Below are 25,204 nucleotides of genomic sequence, written 5' to 3'. Positions count from 1 at the left end.
TTAGTAGCTTATTGATCCCAGAATCTCATCAAGCAGCTTCTTGAAGGATCCCAGAGTGTCAGCTTCAACAACATTACTGGGGAGTTGGTTCCAGACCCCCATGCATCATATTGGGTGCTCCCGAAATGTTTTCAGTTTTATTCTTGAATTTTGCTAGACTAGTAAATGAAACGTCCTATAGGTCCCAGAAGACTTAGAGGTTTAGAGGTTTGTTTTTCTCTGGGACCAACCACATGGAGTTGAACAGTTGCACCAAGCACACTACACATGTATCACAGACACAGCAATCAGCATGCTGCCTGCCTCTCCAGCCTTGTGATTCCTATTATCACATGACTAGATAATAAGATTAAAGAACACCCTTGAACAATCTTTCACTTACCACGATTATAGCAAAGGAAGGCAAGAAACAGGCTGCATGGCAAAATGATGGAACAGAACAAATGTTAATTGCCGTGGGTTAAAGAGAGAGCATTGGTGTGGATACAAACACATACATAATGAAAATTCACATTGAGTGGAAATAATGAAAAAAAAGACCATGGTTTCTGTATGTAATTTGGTACTGTTTTTTTTTTTTTTTTTTTTTTTTTTATAAACTGTTCCCCGTGTCGTTTTTATGTAATTTGCAATCATCTTAGTCGTTATTTCAAAATTACTCAAATATGGCGTTTTTTTGTTTTGTTTTGTTTTGTTTTGATTCTCTGGAGGAAGCTTATCAACACTTGGGAGCTATTGAAGAACAGCACCTTTACTATACATAGTCTTGACAACCAAAAGATATTATACTGTAGTTATAATCACTCAGGTGAAACAATGTCTACTAATTTGCCCAAAAATCTGAATCGTTCAACAAAACTTTCAGGAAGTATTGTAAGGTCCCTCAGGTCATAGAATAACACATTTTTATACATGTATCTATAAGCAGAGTATGGTTTATGAAGTACTTTATAATGTTCCCCAGAGTGTTCTGAAAAAAAGTACATCATTTCCAAGATGCTGCTGTAAAGAAAATATTTTTAGTGAATTTTTATAGAAAGAGTCTGATACAGCCAAAAAACACCTGGTCCTGGGGCAGCATCCCACGGAAAAAGGCTTGGTCCTGGGGCAGCATCCCACTGAAAAAGGCTTGGTCCTGTGGCAGCATCCAACTGAAAAATGCTTGGTCCTGAAAAGTTACGTTGATTCCCTCCCAGCACACACTCGCATGTGCTACAGTACCCAATTTGACTGTGTGTGTGCGTATTCTATACGTCATTTGTTTTTGGTAAAATTACATTACTAATGCTAACTAAGGTTTAAAATAAATAAAATAAAATAAATAAATAATGCAATTCTCTAAATTAGTTAAAAAAAAATTGTTAATGAAACAAAAAAGCCCACACTCAAAACGAGAGGCATATTTCACATTTTCCAATAAACAAATAAATACAGTACAAATACAAAAACAGTGCCGATATCCTCTTTACAACCCACAATACCCTAACACAATGACATAAGCAATAGTCAATGCATCTTTATTACTAAACCAGAATATCTGCAATTACTACTACTGTTTAAATGCATAAACTAAACTACAGTACACATGTTGCACTGGAGGTTTCAGCCAGACAGCAAGTAAATGACTGAATGAAGCATTTTGGTAAATATACTATACAGTAGATTGGGTAACCAAAAAGTGGGCTGATATTTTCTTCTATTTTGTACAGATACAGTGTGCATTACCAACACAATTACAAATCACAAAACTACAAAATACAGGATTTTACCTGAATGAAAACAACATTTCTACTTGATCAGCAGTTTACATTTACAATAAAACCAAAGGAAGGAATAAAGAACAACCAAAAATACTTAACTTTGACCTGGTGCGTTACTACACTAGAAAAACACATTCTTCCAGCAGTTAGGCCTATGTTTTACTCTAGTGCACATTTCTCCACAACCCAGGATATCACCCATGAAAAGTATGTTAGAAATACCGAGTATGTCACTGGGGTGCATTCTGAACACAAACAGGAATGTGTTATGATTCAAGTTTGTAATAAAAAGGCCATTCTTTTTTCACCAACATATTATGTCCCACTTAAAACATACTGTATTGGGTGCAATATACTCAATGTATTTACAGTAAATATTAGTGTCAGATCCCATCACTGCTGAAAACATTCAAACAAGGACTTTTCAATGAAATGAATAACTCTACACCATATGCAATGCGATAAAATTAATGGAGCCAGCATTTTGATAAGTATCTTTCACACCACAGGCGACATGGCAGGCGATGCAGGGACAACTAGGGAACTGAACAATCAGAGAAGAGCTTCAATGAACGGTGTCCACCAGGGTGAAGCAGAATCCAAAATGACAGGGGAAAAAATAATACTTCCCATTGAAAAATACTCAGAGCTTTATGACAAGGATCATCGCAATGATAAAGATACAGAGATGAAAGATAATAAGTGCATTTCGAAGCCTGGTATGTATGATTTACTGCCATAATATGTTGAAATACCATTAGAGAAGACACTCATAATTTCCAAATCATGTTGACGAATACCAGTCTTGATCATAGTTTTGTCAATAGCAATTTTAATAGTTTTGCAGATCTGACAGTTTCCAAACCTGTCACATCGCATCTGTGTCACTTCGGGTGTGTGTGGTCATGTCGCTGCAAAAGTATCTTGTCGCCCGATGGAAAATCGCATCGTGTCTGGTGTGTAGAGGCCTTAACGGTGCAAGTGAGAGCTCAACTGTATTTCTCTACTGTAGGTTATAAAACTTCAGGGAGTGTAGGCCTCTTTTTATTGATTTGAGTGGCAGCAGAAAAACACATGAGTCGTGCACCAAACAGACCACCTCATTGATTGTCAACAATCTGAAACGCCTGAGCCAGTTAAAAAGCAGGGTTTTTATTTTCTTCAAGGCATTCTGATTAAAACCTACTTGCAGAAGTATATCCAAATAATATGATATACTGGGATAACATTTCTGTATTTGGAAACCTTAGACTTGATCTGTCATGGATTTGCACACATGCACAGCCAGGCCACATTTTTCCCTAGGGTTGGATTACCCCCAGGTCAAGCAACAGAACCTTCTACTGACTCTGGAGCACATCCTCCTTGTTTTACAGTATTTCCCCAACAGTTAACAGGATGCAGACTAGCAGGACGTTTTACTGGTTCAAAGTAAACCAGTATACAGGATCAGTCCTAAGGAGGTCAAATGGCATTACCCAGGGTCACACCCAGGATCTACTGATCATAGAGCCTCAGCTCTGATACAATTCCTTTAGTATCCTGAAGTCTCTTTTCAGATTGTTAAATATGATATAATAAACCCAAATGTGAATGTCCAATACCACAGAGATTACATTATAATTGTGTAGCACCTTCTACAAAGTATAGACACTAGAAAAACTCGGGCTGTAAATTTACGTTACATAGATTTAGGCTAAACATTTTGTGGATGTTTATTATTTAAACTACTCTATCATGCTATATAAACACTTTCAATGAAAAAGAATAGCAATGCAGATATTCAGATTTTGTATTTATTTCACATTTTTAATTTCACATACAATATTCAATTACAGTGGTTACTATAGTACGATTAAATGATTCAACTTGACAAAATGTAAAAAAATAATTAATGCAAGATACATTTTCGGTAAAACGGTAGTAAAGTAAAATACTATTTTGTTTGTATTTTTGATTATTGTTTACTGTCTAACATTTAAAGTAGGGATGGGCATTTCAGTATATATTTTAATGACTGTATACGCAGAATTTACTGAACGATTAAACAGATTCCTTGTTATACGTTTCATCACCGTGCCACTGTACAGTATGCATAAAGCCTGTGCTGTTCATGTAGCTCAGTCTTTTATTGCAAAGTGTGAATTTTACTGTTTTAGTGTCTACTTTGGTAAAATGATCCCAAATAAAATGCTTTATTTGTCATAACTAACAATTGCAACAGCCAATTATTTGTTTGTTACAGTAAACTAATAATGAATACTGCATATCAATTTAAATACAATACATCATGGTAGTGTCGTGTTTCTTTAAATTAGGCCCAGGAGGGTTTACAGTTGAGTGGAAAGAGGTTAACATGTCTGTATTTAGGATGTCTGTTTTCACCACCAATCCCAATAGGCTTTGTATAAGCATGAGGGTTGATCCAGCCACTCTCCTCTATTGACACATGCATGGGGAGTGATCCAGCCACGCTCCTCTACTGACACATGCATGGGGAGTGATCCAGCCACGCTCCTCTACTGACACATGCATGGGGAGTGATCCAGCCACGCTCCTCTACTGACACATGCATGGGGAGTGATCCAGCCACGTTCCTCTACTAACACATGCATGGGGAGTGATCCAGCCACGCTCCTCTACTGACACATGCATGGGGAGTGATCCAGCCACGCTCCTCTACTGACACATGCATGGGAAGTGATCCAGCCACGCTCCTCTACTGACACATGCATGGGAAGTGATCCAGCCACGCTCCTCTACTGACACATGCATGGGGAGTGATCCAGCCATGCTCCTCTACTGACACATGCATGGGAAGTGATCCAGCCACGCTCCTCTACTGACACATGCATGGGGAGTGATCCCTCTACTGACACATGCATGGGAAGTGATCCAGCCATGCTCCTCTATTGACACGTGTACACATATTTGGGAATGAATTGGAGGACCCATTTTTCAATAATGGCCATATATGGACTGTATGTGTGTGTGTGTATGTATGTATGTAATATATATATATATATATATATATATATATATATATATATATATATACAGTGCCTTGCGAAAGTATTCGGCCCCCTTGAACTTTGCGACCTTTTGCCACATTTCAGGCTTCAAACATAAAGATATGAAACTGTAATTTTTTGTGAAGAATCAACAACAAGTGGGACACAATCATGAAGTGGAACGAAATTTATTGGATATTTCAAACTTTTTTAACAAATAAAAAACTGAAAAATTGGGCGTGCAAAATTATTCAGCCCCTTTACTTTCAGTGCAGCAAACTCTCTCCAGAAGTTCAGTGAGGATCTCTGAATGATCCAATGTTGACCTAAATGACTAATGATGATAAATAGAATCCACCTGTGTGTAATCAAGTCTCCGTATAAATGCACCTGAACTGTGATAGTCTCAGAGGTCTGTTTAAAGCGCAGAGAGCATCATGAAGAACAAGGAACACACCAGGCAGGTCCGAGATACTGTTGTGGAGAAGTTTAAAGCCGGATTTGGATACAAAAAGATTTCCCAAGCTTTAAAAATCCCAAGGAGCACTGTGCAAGCGATAATATTGAAATGGAAGGAGTATCAGACCACTGCAAATCTACCAAGACCTGGCCGTCCCTCTAAACTTTCAGCTCATACAAGGAGAAGACTGATCAGAGATGCAGCCAAGAGGCCCATGATCACTCTGGATGAACTGCAGAGATCTACAGCTGAGGTGGGAGACTCTGTCCATAGGACAACAATCAGTCGTATACTGCACAAATCTGGCCTTTATGGAAGAGTGGCAAGAAGAAAGCCATTTCTTAAAGATATCCATAAAAAGTGTCGTTTACAGTTTGCCACAAGCCACCTGGGAGACACACCAAACATGTGGAAGAAGGTGCTCTGGTCAGATGAAACCAAAATCGAACTTTTTGGCAACAATGCAAAACGTTATGTTTGGCGTAAAAGCAACACAGCTCATCACCCTGAACACACCATCCCCACTGCCAAACATGGTGGTGGCAGCATCATGGTTTGGGCCTGCTTTTCTTCAGCAGGGACAGGGAAGATGGTTAAAATTGATGGGAAGATGGATGGAGCCAAATACAGGACCATTCTGGAAGAAAACCTGATGGAGTCTGCAAAAGACCTGAGACTGGGACGGAGATTTGTCTTCCAACAAGACAATGATCCAAAACATAAAGCAAAATCTACAATGGAATGGTTCACAAATAAACATATCCAGGTGTTAGAATGGCCAAGTCAAAGTCCAGACCTGAATCCAATCGAGAATCTGTGGAAAGAACTGAAAACTGCTGTTCACAAATGCTCTCCTTCCAACCTCACTGAGCTCGAGCTGTTTTGCAAGGAGGAATGGGCAAAAATTTCAGTCTCTCGATGTGCAAAACTGATAGAGACATACCCCAAGCGACTTACAGCTGTAATCGCAGCAAAAGGTGGCGCTACAAAGTATTAACTTAAGGGGGCTGAATAATTTTGCACGCCCAATTTTTCAGTTTTTTATTTGTTAAAAAAGTTTGAAATATCCAATAAATTTCGTTCCACTTCATGATTGTGTCCCACTTGTTGTTGATTCTTCACAAAAAATTACAGTTTCATATCTTTATGTTTGAAGCCTGAAATGTGGCAAAAGGTCGCAAAGTTCAAGGGGGCCGAATACTTTCGCAAGGCACTGTATATATATATACACACACACAGTCCCAGTAAAAAAGAAATCAGGAATGTACGAGTACTATGATGACGGTACTGTATTAGCTGACAGTAAAAAAAAAAAACAAGTAATAAAAAAATTAGCAAGTTCTTAGTTTCATTTTACAACTTTAACAGCGTGTGCCATTTTCACCATCATGCTTGGCTTGTTTAATACCACTTACTGTATGCTTGAAAGTTTCAAACTTTATAATATGGACAGTACTTTAAAACCTGTTTAACAGAAGCAAAAATGTGGGTTGTCCCTGCTTACCTGTATATCAAAAGCACAGATGTGTTCCCTCTGTTATTAACAGCTTAGTGCTATATGTCAAGCAGCAACACAAAATGATGACATTTTGAAATTGTGACCGACTCTTATAATTTAGAACATGGGATGCTCATAAAACAACAGTCCACAAAGAAAGTTTCCGACAGCTATTTTCCATGCGATCTGGTAACAGCAGTTCATAAGGGTTCAAATGCAAAGGGATGCAATAGTTACAGAAGGTAACAGGATAAAATCAGTGGTGGGTTAAAACTGAAATGAGTTGTGACCTTGACCTACAGCAGTTTAACTTGTCAATTGTATTAGGTAATTTTAATTTTTAATATCATGTCATTTAGCCTTTTAACACAAGTCTTGGAATTCTCCTCAATCCACTGAACTTGAAAACTCTTTTTAGACTACATTGTTTTTGTTTTGAACCTTGTACAGTAAGTTATGTCCTTAAGTGTCCTATTTAGTTGTCTACAGTACATAACAGTAACACTGTTGCTGACAGTATATCATCGTGATTGAGAAGCTGTAGTTACTGTATGTCAGATATTTTAAATAAATAAAAGCAGTTAAGTGACAACCAATGACTCCCTTTCTTGGCAGCTAACATCACATTGTGGACGCACACAAAAAAACAAAAATAAACATCTGTGATTCCTTCTAAACAGATACAGAGGTCATCGCCTGGAAGGATGCATTGGAATCAAATATGATCAATCTTTCTAAATGGGGACAACATTAATGCATTAGAACATTTTTCTTCATTAGCCTAATGTCATGTAGTTAAAGAATCACTGCTCTTTGTAAACGTTCCCACACTAATAAGTCATTTCTAGCAGTAAACAGGACAGTAATGTGTTCCTTCACTTCACAGTTTAACTGGTGCTCGTGTGGAAGTTTCAAGTTTTACTGTAGATTAACCGTACCACAGTCTTTTCTCTCTAAACATTCTGCTACAGAAGGATACCAAAGCAGCTGATGCCATCATACATGACACCATAAAAGCACCATTTCATACTTCAAGTTACACATATTGTTAGAGAACTACACACATCAGGTATTTCATTTAGGAAAAAGTTGAAGCTCACTGGACTGAATTTGTTGCTGCACAGTTTACTTGTCAGCCAAAGAAAAGGCAATGCAACACCATAGATTAGCAAATGCTCCACTGTCTGCAGTGACATCATCACACCTGTGTATGATCTACAACCAATCACACAGAGTAAATTATATATACATTTTGAGAGCAAGTCTGAACAAAACAGAAGCTCCATCAATCTGAAATAGCACAAGAACAATATGCCATGTGATACAGTATCAAATCAGGTGGCATCTCACTACCAATGACCAGCTGATTGAATAACACACACTGCTGCACTAAAATGTACTCTGTGGGGAATATGGGAATGTTTCCAGGAATACCAAGTGAAGAGCAGGTTCACACCCTACAAGTCCAGGTACCATGAACTTCACAGCATACATATAAACTGTTAACTACTGGTATCCCCTTTAAAAAAACAATTGAAATGCCAAAGTATACACCAAAATAATGTATACATGTATGACAACAGTATGGGAGAACCGTCTGTCTTTACAAAGCAACGGACTTGGTGAAATGATATTCAGTGATACATTTCTAGTTATTACTTTAATAAAAGACACACATAAAGCAGCATTTGAGGTGATATTGTATAAAGTAGAAGCATTTAAAATCATATCCCGGTGGCCCAGATGTAAATTACACTATTATTATTAAAAGAAAGAAAATACAATTTTTGACTTGAAACAACAAATACATGTTATGTCTAGCAATGTACCATCTCTAACAAGGGTGGAGTACACTTAAATCAACCGGCTGTCAAGCTTGCAACATCAACCGAATCAGACATCCTGGGCCGCTCAGATCGCAGTACAACAGTAACCCTATCCATTTCGCTTTGCAACTTTTTTTGGATAGTGGTGCCCTTAAAACTGAGTGATTAAAATAAAAGGCTGCGACGGATCACTGCAGCACAAACACGCAGGCAGTTCTACGTGGCTTTCCTAGTATGATTGTAGTCTACAGACTCAATTAACTGAACTGGTCTATAACTTCAATCTTCAGTCGGGGGGAGTTCATCTGAACAGTGTCAGTAATGACCTGGGACAGTCTGCTAATCAAAATCTGCCGGTTTAAAGTACAGTGTGGTTAGCATAATAGTTGTTATATATTAGGACAGCACCCTTTAGAGGCTCTTATGACATCAGCTGTCAGGAAAAGACATGGTCATCCAGCTATACAGATCAGCAACGAGCCGATTGGGAAACTTCTTTTAAATTACATTGTATAAGTAGATCAGATGTGATGATAGCAGAAAGGAAACTCACCCATGTCATCAGACTATCGCACAACTCGACCCGATCCACTGAATCTAGGGTATTCATCATGAATCGCCGCGATAGTCCCCAAAATAAATGTAAGTTAATAAAAACAAAACACAAAAACCTTCGGTTTCAACACAGCACTAGAAATGAACAGATGAATATCCACACAGGCGTTCTCGGTCACTCCCAACCGTTCCCTTTGTTGTAAACCACCGGGATACTGATGGTGGTGATGATAATAAAAAAAATAAACGGTAACAGACAGGCGCTGTACCGGTTTCTGCCTTTCTCTCTTTCTCTCCGTCTCCAACCAGGCGGGGTCCTACAGCTGCCACCCAACACGCGTCGGGCGCCTCAAGCCTGTCTGACATGGGCGTGAGAAACAACAGCTAATTTTGTTCCCCCTTTTTCGATAACAGCTGCTTTGTTTTCAATTAAATATTACTCCACAACTGGATATAAACGTCAAAAAGAGTATTTTCGTACATGCAGTATTAAGACGGCAAAATTGGAGGCGGACTGTTTCAGTATGGTGGAATTTACGTCATGAATTCCAATGAAAGACATCGGGTGCGTTCACGACACGCAGACTTTCGTCATTCTGCGCAGAATCTGCACAGAATCGAAGCAAGTAGCCAATGAATTTTCAGAATCTGCGCAGATTTAGCAAAGTCTGCCTCTCGTGAACGCAGCCACCGTGTCAACACGGAAGTCGATCGGTGTCCAATGGAGAAAGCAGGGCAGGTAACGTAAAAACGTTTATTTTATAACACCAATATTTCGGAAAATAACAATGAGGTTTGTATTCCATGCTGTTATCGACAAATGCATTTTAAATTGTTACTTTATTAAAGTTAATACCTTTGTTTGTGGGATACTGTATAACACAGCATTTTAGAGGACAATATTATAATACTCTTGACCAGAGGGTCGTGGGTTCAATCCCAGGTGGAAGACGCTGCTGCTGTACCCTTGAGCAAGGTACTTTACCTAGATTGCTCCAGTAAAACCCAACTGTACAAATGGGTAATTGTATGTAAAAATAATGTGTACAAAATAATGTAATTGTATGTAAAAATAATGTGATATCTTGTAACAATTGTAAATCGCCCTGGATAAGGGCGTCTGCTAAGAAATAAATAATAATAATAATAATATAATAAGTACGTTTTGATTAGAAATCGATGTACAATTGATACAGCATTAGTGTTACACCACATCTGTTGCCGAAAAAAAAAACAGTTGAAATGTCATTTATTATTAGAGTTGGTCAAACGGGTGGAGGCTAAACGAGACAGTACTGTACTTGTGAACTGCTGAACCGTATATTCTTTACAATATACGCGTCTTAAAAGAAAAATGTAATACCCCATACGGATTTCAAAGTATTTTAAAATAGTTAAAGACCACGCTGAACATATAGAATAATATCAGTATACAAACTCGTTTTTTGTTCTCTGAGCTACAGTGGCTCGAGCGTGCTAGTTAAGTTGACATGGACGGGTAGTTTGAACGGTAACACTGGGTTCTAAACAAGTGTATTACGATTTAAATAATATATATTTTTTCTTAATTTAATTTCCAGTTTATCTTAGCCTGTGACAATATGCAGTAAATCCACTGACTGTTCATGCTGTCAATTTGGGAAAACATTGCCAGTGCCAGGTAGATGATGCACTTATTTTTGAGAACACGTAGGTCAATCCCAGCAGTAGGCTTCTTTGTGTTTCTGTGTCAGTATCCTATGGCGGATAATTTGTGCCAAAATTAAAAAATAAATAAATAAATAAATAAAATTCGAAATAAATAAATAATTAATTAAATAAATAAATAAATAAATAAATAAATAAAAAACGAAATAAATACATACAAATATAAATAAATAAATAAATAAATAAATGTAAAACGAAATAAATACATAAATAAGTAGAAACTGAAATATATTTAATAATTTATCTGTTTATTTATTTATTTCGTTATTTATTAACGTATTTATTTCGTTTTTTATTTATTTACTTATATATTTATTTCTTCAGTTTTTTATTTTGCTTTTTATTTCGTTTTTTATATCTGTATTTATTTATTTGTTTATTTATTTATTTATTTCGCTTTTTATTTTTTTATTTATTTCGTCTTAATTTTTGCACAATCTTTTCGAGCTACCGTCAATCATGCTCGATGGGCGGGACAATAAGTCAATCAGTGATCTACTAACTTTGCCTGGTAGTAGTGCGGAGATGTGTGCAGTCAGGGCTACAACGTCATACGTTACAAATGTGTGCAATGTGACTTATAGGAGTCTTATCCTAGAAAAGATTAGGGAGCTTTTAATTCAAGTTGAATGTGGGTCGGTAAATGGCGACTTTATTTTGTGTCGAGTAGATTGGCTGTTGGAAAGAATAGGGCAGATATTGGCATGTACTGATGAAAATATTGATGAAGGTGCCAGAACTAACTTGCAGATAATTCGCCTTCAAATTCTGCGCAGTACCAGTGACGACAGTAAAGCAGAAGAGTCCGCAGCGGTAGGCCAAACTGGGACGGGAAAATCTGGACGTCCCAATATATTTTTACGAAGGGAGTCCTCTCCGCACTAGTGATGTGTAGTTTGCGAGCGAATCGTTCTTTTTGAACGACTCACTAAGGTGAACGATGGGAATCGGATCAGAGTCCCCATTGAATTGGTTCTTTTGATTCACCCTGTGAACAAGCTGCGTGGCTCACAGGAGTCGAGTTACCAGCCTATCAAAACTCATGAAGTGATTCTTTACCTCTCGAGTCTGGCTGATTTGTTCGTTGTAACAAGGAAACCGGGTTGTCTCTCAACTCGTTGAGTGTTATGAAACTGAAGACCGTATGTGTCAGTTACATCCTCCAGACCATAGCTATATATCTATGATCCAGACGGTGTGTACTTTCTAGAGAGCTGCTTCACGCTGTCAGAAACTCAGATTACAAGTTTGTGCACCATAATTTCTTACAGTTCTTCTTAGTTTACTATGTACGTAACCTTGTGTAAGTCTGCCAAACAAATAAATAATAAAATTAATCACTACTAGTTGTAGTCTATGTGTGTTTGTTATTTTTTATACACATACAAAATTAATCATATCTATAGTTAACTATTTTGCACAAATTATGATTAATACTTCTAAGTCATCTTGAGTAAAGTCAGCCAAATTACTAAATAATAATAATAATAATAATAATAATAATAATACTAGAGATATACACCTAATTTCCAAAATAAATAAATACAAACATCTACTGGTATTGTAACGTTATTGTACCCAAGGCTTAATTATACAACTTGTGATTACATATTGTGATTACAAAGATTACATGATGATTTACAACTACGGTTAAATATTTTATAATTTAATAATGACAGCGATTCACCTTAGTCCACAAGGTGACACGTAGTATCAGCTACGATACAACGACCTTTTAGGATGATATTGCACATTCTAACGGATGACGTTCTTAAACGTCTATTATATTTTACATTTTCTAAATGTTATTTTACTGTGGTAAATACTAAATATATACACATTTAAACTTTGTTTATATAAAATGTAGCCTACAGGTTGCGGTTATGGGTGTGCTTCAACAGGCGATTGATCACATGACTAATCTCTAAAGGTTTACTGGATAGAAGAGGAATTGGGCAAACAGCGTTTTGCTGTGTGCTGAATAAATACCACGGATTTGTTCCACAAATACCACTCGTTCGAGCCTCTCTTTTTGTTGTTGTAAAAAACAATGGGTGACTCCAAATGTACAGCTCTGGAAAAAATTAAGAGACCACTGCAAAATTATCAGTTTCTCTGGTTTTACTATGTATAGGTATGTGTTTGGGTAAAATGAACATTTTTGTTTTATTCTATAAACTACTGACAACATTTCTCCCAAATTCCAAATAAAAATATTATCATTTAGAGCATTTATTTGCAGAAAATGACAACTGGTCAAAATAACAAAAAAGATGCAGTGTTGTCAGACCTCGAATAATGCAAAGAAAATAAGTTCATATTCATTTTTAAACCACACAATACTAATGTTTTAACTTAGGAAGAGTTCAGAAATCAATATTTGGTGGAATAACCCTGATTTTCAAGCACAGCTTTCATGCGTCTTGGCATGCTCTCCACCAGTCTTTCACATTGATGTTGGGTGACTTTATGCCACTCCTGGCGCAAAGATTCAAGCAGCTTGGCTTTGTTTGATGGCTTGTGACCATCCATCTTCCTCTTGATCACATTCCAGAGGTTTTCAATGGGGTTCAGGTCTGGAGATTGGGCTGGCCATGACAGGGTCTTGATCTGGTGGTCCTCCATCCACACCTTGATTGACCTGGCTGTGTGGCATGGAGCATTGTCCTGCTGGAAAAACCAATCCTCAGAGTTGGGGAACATTGTCAGAGCAGAAGGAAGCAAGTTTTCTTCCAGGACAACCTTGTACTTGGCTTGATTCATGCGTCCTTCACAAAGACAAATCTGCCCGATTCCAGCCTTGCTGAAGCACCCCCAGATGAGTCCAATTTTCAGCTTTGCCCAACACCTGGTCGTCTAATGGTTAGACGGAGACCTGGAGAGGCCTACAAGCCACAGTGTCTCGCACCCACTGTGAAATGTGGTGGAGGATCGGTGATGATCTGGGGGTGAACCCAGTCAACCAAATATAGATTTTCCCTAGCTTTTGTGATGTGCAGTTCGTGAACGACTCGTTCTTTCTGGTTCAAATAAACCTAGGTAAACAATCTTAATGCGGTCTACATTGATTGGTTTTGTGTCATTGAATCAGTGAATCAAATGAACGAAATGAATCAATTCACCAAACTGAACTGAATCAAATGAATCGAGACACTAAAAGGAATCCATCACTGCTCCGCACTACTACCAGGCAAACTTAGTAGATTACCGATTCACTTATTGTCCCGCCCATCGAGCATGATTGACGGTAGCTCGAAAAGATTGTGCAAAAATGAAAAGATGAAATAAATAAAGAAATAAAAAACGAAATAAAAAGTGAAATAAATACAGATATAAAAAACGAAATAAAAAGCGAAATAAAAAACGGAATAAATAAATAAATATATAAGTAAATAAATAAACGGAATAAAGAAAGAAATAGATAAATCATTAAATATATTTCAGTTTCTACTGATTTATATATTTATTTAGTTTTATATTTATTTATTTATTTATATTTGTATGTATTTATTTCGTTTTTTATTTATTTATTTATTTCGAATTTATTTATTTATTTATTTATTTTTTAATTTTGGCACAAATTATCCTCCATAGTATCCACCCGGCATTCGAAACGACTACTGAATTGAGAACAAGATTGAAACCCTAACTGTCACACACAGACAATCATCTGCTAGAAACACGTAACCATACATTTGGGTTGAAAGGCAAACCTGAGACATAAAATGTGTTTTATTTACAAGTGAGCTTTTCCACTTGCTTCGCCAAGTATCAAACTATATTGAATATGGAGTTCAAATAACATGTTTCTGCTAACATTTAAGGTGTAAAGCAATATGGGTTCAGTCTATTAACGTAATCTAATTTAAAGTATGGATTTGTATTGACATGTTTATAGTGATAACAGCCATACCAGTCTTATATCCATGGTAAGAATAAGCTTGTATTTTATTTTATTTTTAAGGGGTTTTTTTTTTGTAGGAATTCCTTTTACAGGCTAATCTCTTGCCAGTTCTTTTTTAGACGTATAGGTTATGATAGTCTGGAATGGATGAGAACCAGTGGGATATTCTGGAATCCGGACAAGGTGGCATTTCATTGATAGAAGGGATAAGTAACCCGGTTCTTGCTACAGTGGTTCTCTGTGGTGCATTTCTGGGTGGACTTATAATTCTTCTTTGCAGGTGAGGATGATGGCTTTAGTGTATTATCCAAATATGCTGTAATGTAAAAGTTATAATGGGTCGCAGTTTATTCATAATGGTGCATCTTAGTTGAGCGGCTCATGAAAAAACAAGGCTCTTTACATTAATTTACTGATAAAATAGTATGTACTGAGGAGAATAACACTTTTTTTGTTGTTTTAAAAAATCACCATGGATTGCATCAACGACCTATATGTGTATTATTCTGAAATTACCCCTTAAAGTAAGTGGTTGGTGTCATCCAGAGGATGTTAAGTTATATTAACTGTAGACATTAACAGCTAACAGCTCCCCCCCCCCCCATATCAGCAGATATTGATCTTGTTCCTTTTTCATTTGCAAACTTTTCCAGGAATGAACAGGAGAACATCCACCCTGAAAACCAGGCACGAGTGACTGCTGTTCGACAACATTTACAGTCCCAACAGGTGGAGTTCAGTAATATAATCAGTCTCCACTAATTTATTGGGCAAGTCCACACAAATACAGACAGGGCACTGATAAGTGAGTAGGTGCAAAGGAAATGCCTGTCAAAGCTGAACAAAATGCTTAAATCTAAAATGTCTGAGATATACTTTGTGCCTTTAAAATCAGTGCAGAAAATAAACACATTATAATTGTTTTATTGCTCTAAAACATGCACTAAACATCTTTAATATCTAATTTACAAATGCATTTTAAACATTAAAGATGTAAAATGTAACTTTTTTTTCATTATTATTTTTGAATGCAGCCAATCAAATACTGACAATTTCAGAGTTTTCTAAAGCATTATCATGAAAATAAATACTTTCTCAACAAAGTACTCTTCTCAGAAACCAAACATGCTGCTATATTGGTTCTGCTTCCCACTGTGGAACAGACATTTTAATATATAAAATAAGGTCACCACAAACTAATCAAATATTAAAAACCAACAAACAAATGTTGTCTGAGAAGGCTCTTTAAACAAAAACTTAAGCTCTTTGTTGTAAAGTTTTTCAGCTGCCCCACACTGCTGTCCTCTCCCCATAAGTTTCTCCCTGAGCAGCACTGCTGTCTGATCCAGGTCTGTTTTTTTAACCCCTTCTTTGCCTAGCCAAAACAAAAACAATTGCAGGGTTCTCCCCAGGAATTCTGTACAGCCGGGTGGCAGAACATTATAGCCGGTAGCACTTTTAACGGAAAAATAAACTTCCCTTACCTTAAATATATAATACGACAAATAATTTTAATAATGTGTTGTCTTTCGTTGACTGTATCTGGTTGCGCTTTATTTGCTACGTTTTCTTTTTCATTATTGTTTTTTATTATGGTAAATTACCGTGCTTATTTAGGCACTCTACGATTTGACTGAGGAAAGACAACGTAGGTTTATTGGAGTTCACAAAAAAAACAGTAAGCTTGTCTCTTCTTTTTTAAATTAATTACTGAGCTTATTCATTTAAATTGTTTTCTTTATATTAAGTTTTCAAGGCATTTTGTTAATGCAGGTCTGTTTTTGTTTTTCGCTGTTCTACATTTTCTGAAAGCAACTGTTCATTTTAACAATTTTTTTTACACAACAGTACTCACACCCGTTTGGTCACCATCATAACTGTTTCATGAAACCGGAGTGTAATAACCCAGCACCTCTGTACTTAAGCATTTGTATGTCAGCTGACAAGTGTTCAGCTGATACCCCATCACGCCTTTCTTCTTAAAGGCGTACAGCCTCTTTACATGCACCTGGGTACATATTTTTGCGATATCACAACAAAAGGAATAAGCTTTTTTTATTATTATTTATTTATTTTTGGTGCATATGTATAGCTAATATGTACTATGTATCATAGTACAATAATATGAAAAAAAAGGACTGAATGATAATACCCGAAAATAATCTTAATATTGTATTAGGCGATTGATTGCACCGATCGTCGGCTTATTTTGAAAACCTTGCATTCATTGTCACACTTTGTGCTTTGAAAATAACTGGTTATTTTTTTTAGCAATCTTTTTTAACGTTTTAACCTCTCGAAGTGCTTAACGCAGAAAACACACCCGCTCAGCTCTCTGATTGGTTAAATGTTTTGTCAAGACGTAGCACAGCTGTCATGTGGTTCCAATGTTATTTTTTTTCACCCAGCAACGTGCAAGTGATCTAGTCTGCTAGAATCGCAATCAATCCTTATTGTTAAAGGCACAGTAGCATCTGCAAGACGGGCAGATCAGGTTTTTTCAGCCAGGCGGCGACAGCCACTTCACCGGGCGGCCTGCCAGGGCCTGGGGAGAACCCTGATAAATATTAATGTCAGAATCTTCACCCTGTCATATTTTACTATTACAAATGCTCACTCATACAGGACACATACTGTTCATCTACTTTTTTGTTCGGGTTCAAGCTCAAGTTCCGGTTCAGGTTCAAGTGTACTTGAAGGAGGCTTGGTGGTCCAGTGGTTAAAGAATGGGACATGTTACCAGGAAGTTCCAGGTTCAATCCCAGCCACTGACTCACTGTTTGTGACCCTGAGCAAGTCACTTAACTTCCTTGTGCTCTGTCCTTTGGATGAGACATACTACCAGGGTCCTACTGTGAGTGACTCTGCAGCAGCAGTTGTGATGCATAGTTCACCCCCTAGTTTCTGTAAGTCACTTTGGATAAAAGCGTCTGCTAAATGACTAAATAATAATACTGTTTTGTTCTGAAATACATTTAGATTTGCAGTTGATGAATAATGCACACATACTGCAGATTTCGATAACAAGAATACATTGTAAAAGTCAATGCAGTATCTAGCAAAAGTTAGAGTTTTATTCATAGGCAAAAGTAATGGTAAACCAGTCTTGTTTTTTTTTTTTTTTAAAGAAAATATGACCCTACCTCTTTTTCCTGGATTTGCCTTCCTCTTATTGTCTTGTTACAGATGTAAGATTTTGAAAATGTTTCAGCCTATTTTATCTGCTGTTCTTTCAGGATGCACCTGCACAACACCGACAGCAGTTCTACGCAGACATGTCCTGTCCAGTCTGTTTACAACAAGCCTCGCTGCCTGTTGAAACCAACTGTGGTCACCTATTCTGTGGTCAGTATGTTTGCTCAAATTGTCAAAAGTCTTGTGTGTGAGAAAGATTTAAAGCTGTAATGTAAAGGCTCCATGAGCCGTGGTTTTATTTTATTTTCACCAGCCTTTTACCAGTACAAGCTCAAGTTCGTATGCTGCTTAGATCACATGTTAAATGAAATTGATCAACACATGTCAGATGATCTGTGTTGATGACTCCAGAAGACCAGGTTCGGACAAACTTGTGTTAGTTTGTCAGTTTGTTCTATGCTACTGACACTTTTTCTCTAAAGTACTGTAGCTTGTGATTAATGGCTAGTTATCCATCATTTCAGTCAGCCTATAGTGTTGTTCCATATGTTGTCCAGAAGAGGTCTCACCTGCCCATAGTAATAATAAGCAATAATTATTATTATACTAATAAGATTCAGATTTAGTTCCATGCCCTTCCTGATATGTGACTCGTGCATTTTACTTTTTTATTTATTATTATTGTAAATGTCAATTTATCCATTTTAAGGTATTTCATATTTTGGAAACAGTGCAGTATTGTCATATTTATATTGTGTCAATGTATTGCACTAGGTTTAATAATACATTACATGAAATATATTAAGCAATATATTATAATTCTGAGTTTAAGTTGATCTATCTATCTATCTATCTATCTATCTATCTATCTATCTATAATATATCCACGGCTCGTAATGGAATGTGAAACAAGCAATGTGATTTGTCGAACAAGGTTCCAGCTGTCCGTATATTGGATGGATACGGACAGCTGGAGCCTTGTCACATATTCAAAATCACTGCGCTGCCTCACAGAATTTAAACTAAATATCGGTAGCCATCTTGCTTACACTCACTTACAGATGTACAGCTGTAACTGTGAAACTGAGAGATCAATTACCTGCAAAAAATACCAATACTGAAGATTTACCCATGGCTGGAGTTTAATAACGATAGTGATCAAATGAATTGTTCGGTCTGCAGTGTAGTTTGCGAACCGCTGTTACAAAACCTGTACAAACAATGCGGCTTTGGTCACGCTGATAGTCATTACGTTTAGAGAAAGTCTAGTGAGGCATACAAAGAAGAGAACACCATACCTACTGTCAAGCATGGAGGTTGTAATATCCTTCTATGGGGCTGTTTTTCCTCTATTGGCACAGGAAATTTAGTTCCAATATATGGTAAAATGGATTCTTTAGCATACCAAAAGATATTGGCCAATCATCTGAAACCCTCTGCTACAAAACTTGGTTTAAAGTGCAACTAGACATTCCAACACAACAACGACCCAAAGCACACATCAAAATCTACTTTAGAAGGATTAAAGATCAATAAAATCAAGGTTCTGGAATGGCCTAGTCAAAGTCCTGATCTAAATCCGATTGAGAATCTTTGGTATGAGTTGAAGAAGGCTGTGCACAAAAGAAGTCCTTGGAATTTGAATGAACTGGAACAATTTTGTGTTGAAGAATGGTCAAAAATTTCCAGAGTGCCCTATAGCCTAGAGGTCGCTGGTTTGAGTCCAGGCTATTCCACTGCCGAGTGTGGACGCGAGTTACCGGGGGCGGCGCACAATTGGCCGTGTGCCGCCCGGGGGGGGCTTAGGTCGCCCACCAGCGACCCCTGTAGACTGTCCGAGAGCCTAAGGGCCTGCCTGTTAATTGCCCAGAGCTGCGTGGTCCTGAGGTGACTGCATGGCAGGCCTGCAGAGTGAAAAGAAGCGGACAGCTGACGGCACATGTATCGGAGGACGCGTGTGTCCGTCTTCGTCCTTCCCGAGTCAGCGTGGGGGTGGCAGCGGTGAGCCGGGTTGAAAAAAACAATAATTGGGCTTACCAAATTGGGGATGAAAATAAGAAAAATAATTGGGAGAAAGAAAAAACACAGTAATCATGCCAAAAGCTCATTGACAAATATCATAATCATTTAAAAGAGGTATTATTGCTACAGGTGCCTCAACTAGCTATTATTTTCATTTTCCTTGTCGGGGTATGAATACTTTTGAATTAGCATTTTTGGATTTTTGTAAAAAAAATTGCTGACGTATCTAATTGTAACACAAATAAACCTTGAGCAGTTGGTGTGTCTGATACAAATACTGAAATTACTGGGTCAGAATAACAATTTTCATATTTTTTAACGTTTGCTTTAAATTCATTAGGATCCTGCATTATTGCATACTGGAGACATGGGTCATGGCTTGGAGCTGTTAATTGCCCAATCTGTAGACAAATGGTAAGATTTGCTATTATTTTGATATTTAGAAGCAGTGCTTTATACCTGAAGCACTATACTTGCAGATAGAGTGAATTATGTCTGTTTTATTTGACAATATTTTAGTTGTATTGGGTCACTCCAGATCAAGCCAATGAAGAGGTGTTGCTCGATCTATAGCATTAATGGAATTCATTTTTTTTTATTGGAAAGCCCTTGAAACAAGTTGAAATTATACTAACATTATTTCTTTTGACACACTTGTGCTGTAACATCTTAAGGTGTACTTATGTATTATATAGAATGTGAATAGATGGTCCACAGGAAGCATGTCTATTGTTCTATTAAAAGATACCACATCAACATTTTCTTTCTTAAAATTGCTATAGAATACAACAACCAAAAACTTGTTTGTAATGTATTGTTATTTTTAATGCAGGTGACTTTGCTGTTTCCATTGTTTCAAGAGCAAGACCAGCCCCAGCAGCAGGAGGCAGGCCAGATACTTCAGGATGTCAACGACTACAACCGGAGATATTCCGGACAGGCCAGACCTGTGAGTAAAGATGACGATAAAAAGCTTGATGTTATTTTTTTATGGTAGTTGAAGTTGTGGTGTGTTATTTATTTCCTAGGCATAGACTTACTGATTGGGTCGGAATTATATCTTGCAGTTTTTTTTGTTTTTTTTTTAACTAGAATCCTTTACCATTGTAACATATTGTATATGGTTCTGTCTCCTGAAATTTGATTTGATTTGATTTAGGGAATCATTAGTATTTTCAATTATTTACTAAAAAGCCGTGCTTAATCTCTATAGGGCTGTGCTTCAAAGGAGCATCTTGTGTCTTACTATTTTATTGTATTTTTTATTTAAAACAGATTTTTAACCAATACAAGAATATACCAGAGAAATAAACTACCTTTGATCCAAAGATATCTTTGTCAACAAATATCCCAAATTAATGCAAGTCAGTATAAATCAGCCAGTTTGCTCTATAGAAAAGCTGTGTAGCAGAGCTAGAAACACACATAGGAACTGATCTGATTGTAGCTTTCTCATCTAATAATAACACACATGTTTTGAGGTTTAAGAATGTAAAAAACAGTTTCACAAAACTTTCTGAAATATATCCATACACCCAAAAAGTTATTTATTGTAAATGCCGAATAAATAAAAGGGAAATAAATAATTGTTTTTGTAATTCATATATTTTATTCTAAACTGTTATCTTTCTATACCAATTAACTTAATCCTAAACTGCCAAACTAAAGTAAAAAAAAAAAAAAAAAAAAAAAAAAAAAGCCTACAGTACCTTCTACTGGCTCGCCTCCACTTTCCCCTTTCCATTCAAACAAATTACACATATTTATCAAAACATAAATAAAGACTACTTATCAGAAATCATCCATTACAGCTAGTTTTCCACAAAAAATGTGACACGGTTGAGCCATGTTAATTCAGAATTTTTGAAAAAAACAAACATGGAGTTGGAATATGTATTAAATAAATAAAAATAAACACTTTAAACAAAACAAGTTGTCATAGGGTGCTTACAGAAGTATTTTAAAAGTCTGTTCAGCTTTTTCCAGTTGAATCTTTTGTAAGGCTTCACCAACAACCCACTCTTTCACCACAGAGCTCCCTGAAAATCATCAAATACAGCAGTGTCCTGCCTTTTATTACAGGCTAAAGGGCTTCAATTTTTATGGATCAATTAAATATTTTTTCAAATGGAGCCTATGCACAAGATAACCTCTGTGTACATGATAAGATGTAACGGAATTTTGACAAACCCTTGACGACGATTCCTCATACCTGATGTATCATTTTTCATTTTCCTTTCTTTTTAGCTGATGGATCACCTCCGAGATGTCCCAACATTGCTGCGCCATGCCTTCAGGGAGATGTTTTCAAGGGGGGCATTGTTTTGTATGTTTCAAATTCGAATCCTTCTCTGCCTGGTCGGTGCTTTAATGTACCTTGTCTCACCCCTGGATTTAATTCCTGAAGCTCTCTTTGGAATCCTGGGTTTCATGGATGACCTTTTTGTGATCGTCTTGTTTTTCATCTACATCTCCATCATGTACAGGGAAGTGGTGACGCAAAGGCTGGTCATGTGAAGTATCAACCAGGGTCACTGGAGATGTTGAAAATCTCCAAGGCATGTCAAGGATGTCAAACTTGCCCATTGCTTCTGTATCTTACGCAATATATTAAAACACCACCAGGGTCAAGAAACAGTTGAATCTCATCACTTGAGTACTTCTTAATAGATTGCTGTAAGTTTACAGCCCCACACAGTTTTATCTTTCGCCTCAGGATCAGCTCATGTTATTTTTCATTGCTTACGCTTTTGGTGGCAAATAATCATCTTGTAGTGAGGCAGGGTAACCCTTTTGTGACATTGTTGCTTGGGGGTTTCCACATCCTATAATGTTTTACTGTTCAGCACTAAACAGCATGTTCTCAGTTAAGCTGTTTGTTGATAATTCCTCAGATCATCAGGGATAAAGATAAACCAAGCAAAAATAGTCAGCCTGTATGTGTGACATCAGGTACGCTTATTTTCTTTTTACTGGAAAAGCTACAGCACCCCTATTATTTTCAACTGTCGGAACATTAGTTCTGTACAGAGACAGCAAATTTCAGAACAATGTCAGAAAAATAAATCTAATTTTTAAAAAGGAAAATCAAGATTTGTTTCTGACTTTCTAAATATATTTTTTAGGCAGCTGCTGGTAATATTTTTTATTATTATTATTTATTTATTTTATTTCTTTTTTCAATTTTAAAAGCATCTCACAATTTAAAAATGCCGTAATCTTGCTAATGTGGAAAAATATCAAGTTGCATGACAACTCCTAAGGATCCAGTTTATTTTGTTAATTTTCATGTGCGGACTCAAACCCCTCTTTCCCTCTGTCGGCCTAGATGTACTTTTAATGTTTGCTGATATGAGAGGAAGTTACTGCATCACTCAACAAGCCCTGCCACATTCAATGCAGAAGGCCTTGCACAGATTGTGTCATTTACAATTAATGGGAATGTTGCTTAATGGGCTAGCTTGCTTACTTTCCAGAAATTACTGTATCAATCTCCTGCTTATTTCCACTACCATAATATCAAGGAAGAAAGCACATGTGGGGGAAATAAACTGGAAACACTCATAATGTTGTACAGTGAACATCACAAATAGATAAGGACACCGATTTAAAAAAAAAAACATACAAGTGTAATTTGTGTACTTTCTGTTCTTTGTTTAAAAATATGTTTTGACAATACTGGAACTTTCTAGTTTTCATCAAGTATAAATCCTTAAAGGTGAGTGTGTTTTTGTCCAATGTACGTGATGTTTTGAACTCAAACTGCCTCAGGCTTAAGTAGCATTTTGAGCACAACACATTTAGCTTTTTCTGCTCACTTACTCACACTCTGGTTTATGGATCCTTACTCTTGCTTCACCATGTACACAGGACATGTACAATTATAATTAATTGTACCATCTGCTGACTCAGTACCAGGAAGCAGCTAGAGCCAAATACATCTACACACACTTTTTATATTAGATTTCAATGGTTCATCCCGTCTATGGTTTCCGCTGCATATTGGAGTTCAGTCTGTACACAATATCCTTCCATATGTATACTTTAGGGCTCTATGCCCACCTGTAGCTAATGGCATCAGTCTTGCCACGTCACGTGCTGTTCTCAATCACATCAAGAGTTGCTTTACAAAACCCCAAATTGCTGCAAGTGGCCAGTTCTGTTGCACAAATCTGACATTTATGAACATGGTAATTGATGCCCAGAGCATTGTAGATGCATCAATTACTGTTGAATGACATCTGATCCAACTGTTTTCATTAGCTATGATGAGTAAATATGAAGTAAATATGAACACAAGTACATTACATATATATATATATATATATATATATATATATATATATTCCCCTAATTTTAATCTAACCTTAGTTTGATACATTTAAATGAACCCGTTTATACATGTTAGTTGTACGTTCTAAGCTTTCTTGTTACTCCAAATAGAATGGAACTGTCAGCGAGGGTATTTGCTGCTGAAGCGTAACAAGAAATAACAGTATTTCCAGATATGAAACAGCTGTTAAATTAATTTAAGGATTAAAAAAGTGTACAAGACAAGGCAAAATGATCTGTCTCCTTGTATGTACGACAGCTAATTTCACAGCTTTTAACCACCACTTGAAGGCCTCTTAAGCTTGCTTTGCTTTCTCAAAAGTAATTAAAAAAAAAAAAAAACACATAAGGTTGTGTTTCTACCCAGACAATTAAAGCCTTGTACATGAAAGTGAAGATGAAATAACACAATATTTAATATGAAATGAGGTTGTGCATATTAGTGACCTGGATCGAATGTTAGCAGTCTAAATGTACTTTTTTGTACTTGTTAAAAACAGTATATAAATGGTTTGAAGTTTCAAGGTAGAGGGAGGGAAGCATTTTGGCCCACTATTCAGTGCTGCAATTGTTAGTAGCAATGTCATAATGTTTTAATGTGGTCCTGGTCTGACAAAGAGGAATGGCATTTCACTCCACCCGCTGAGCATGTCTCCGCTTACGATGTGGAAAAGGCATAGTGCCGGTGAAATAGAAGTGTTAACAGTTTAAATGTTTAGAATTTTACCTAATTACAAAAATATGCATGCCGTGTTAACCTCTGTGTGTATACAGTAGTAATTGTACAATGTAAGGCTAATTATTTGTTTATATTCCATATTTATTCAATTATCCATAAACCACAGATAATAGTGATAATTGTCTTGTGATGCCTTTTCTGAGGTTACTTGTTAAAGTTGCTGTTCTTCAATCTCAAAGCTTGTATCGTCAGTCATGGAAGTCATTAGCTATATTTACAATGAAAATAGAGGTAGCATGCTATGGTTGTTGCACT

At 36.8% G+C, this 25,204-nt stretch overlaps 2 protein-coding genes across 10 annotated transcripts in view; one reads left to right on the top strand and one right to left on the bottom strand.

Annotated features, from left to right (window-relative positions):
* The window catches only part of LOC117409342 (protein Hook homolog 3), a 65,642-nt gene extending 56,028 nt beyond the window's left edge, over positions 1 to 9,614 (bottom strand). The window contains exon 1 of one of the 4 annotated variants that reach the window (XM_058994029.1): positions 9,109 to 9,614. In XM_058994029.1, coding sequence (XP_058850012.1) covers positions 9,109 to 9,168 — 60 coding nt within the window. In that variant the 5' untranslated portion in view covers positions 9,169 to 9,614. The remainder of the gene's footprint in view (positions 1 to 9,108) is intronic. The other 3 variants (XM_058994031.1, XM_058994037.1, XM_058994043.1) reach the window with 3 other exon arrangements.
* Positions 9,615 to 9,702: 88 nt separating this feature from the next.
* LOC117409343 (E3 ubiquitin-protein ligase RNF170-like) lies at positions 9,703 to 22,965 on the top strand. Of its 6 annotated transcripts, XM_058994069.1 has the most exons (8): positions 9,727 to 9,849; positions 10,691 to 10,770; positions 14,841 to 15,001; positions 15,375 to 15,450; positions 17,958 to 18,066; positions 20,219 to 20,292; positions 20,711 to 20,827; positions 22,126 to 22,965. In XM_058994069.1, exons 3-8 carry the CDS (start codon positions 14,865 to 14,867, stop codon positions 22,393 to 22,395), a joined length of 783 nt encoding a protein of 260 aa, XP_058850052.1. In that variant the 5' UTR covers positions 9,727 to 9,849; positions 10,691 to 10,770; positions 14,841 to 14,864; the 3' UTR covers positions 22,396 to 22,965. The 6 variants fall into 6 exon arrangements, with proteins under 6 accessions (XP_058850032.1, XP_058850052.1, XP_058850049.1 ...); XM_058994049.1 differs by lacking the exon at positions 10,691 to 10,770 and having other exon boundaries at positions 9,703 to 9,849; XM_058994066.1 differs by lacking the exon at positions 10,691 to 10,770 and having other exon boundaries at positions 9,727 to 9,903; positions 14,830 to 15,001.
* Positions 22,966 to 25,204: the final 2,239 nt, after the last annotated feature.

Source organism: Acipenser ruthenus, chromosome 2 (assembly GCF_902713425.1).
Source record: "Acipenser ruthenus chromosome 2, fAciRut3.2 maternal haplotype, whole genome shotgun sequence".
Taxonomy (NCBI): Eukaryota; Metazoa; Chordata; class Actinopteri; order Acipenseriformes; family Acipenseridae; genus Acipenser; species Acipenser ruthenus.
The sequence above is the reverse complement of the archived record's forward strand: the minus strand, read 5'-3'. Positions and strand labels throughout refer to the sequence as shown.

Bases quoted from the DNA above. Each gene is read 5' to 3' on its own strand.
- LOC117409343 (XM_058994049.1), top strand. From the start codon at position 14,865: ATGGATGAGAACCAGTGGGATATTCTGGAATCCGGACAAGGTGGCATT. The intron at 20,293-20,710 runs GTAAGATTTGCT...TTTTTAATGCAG, and splicing joins GCCCAATCTGTAGACAAATG to GTGACTTTGCTGTTTCCATT. The intron at 20,828-22,125 runs GTGAGTAAAGAT...CTTTCTTTTTAG, and splicing joins ATTCCGGACAGGCCAGACCT to CTGATGGATCACCTCCGAGA.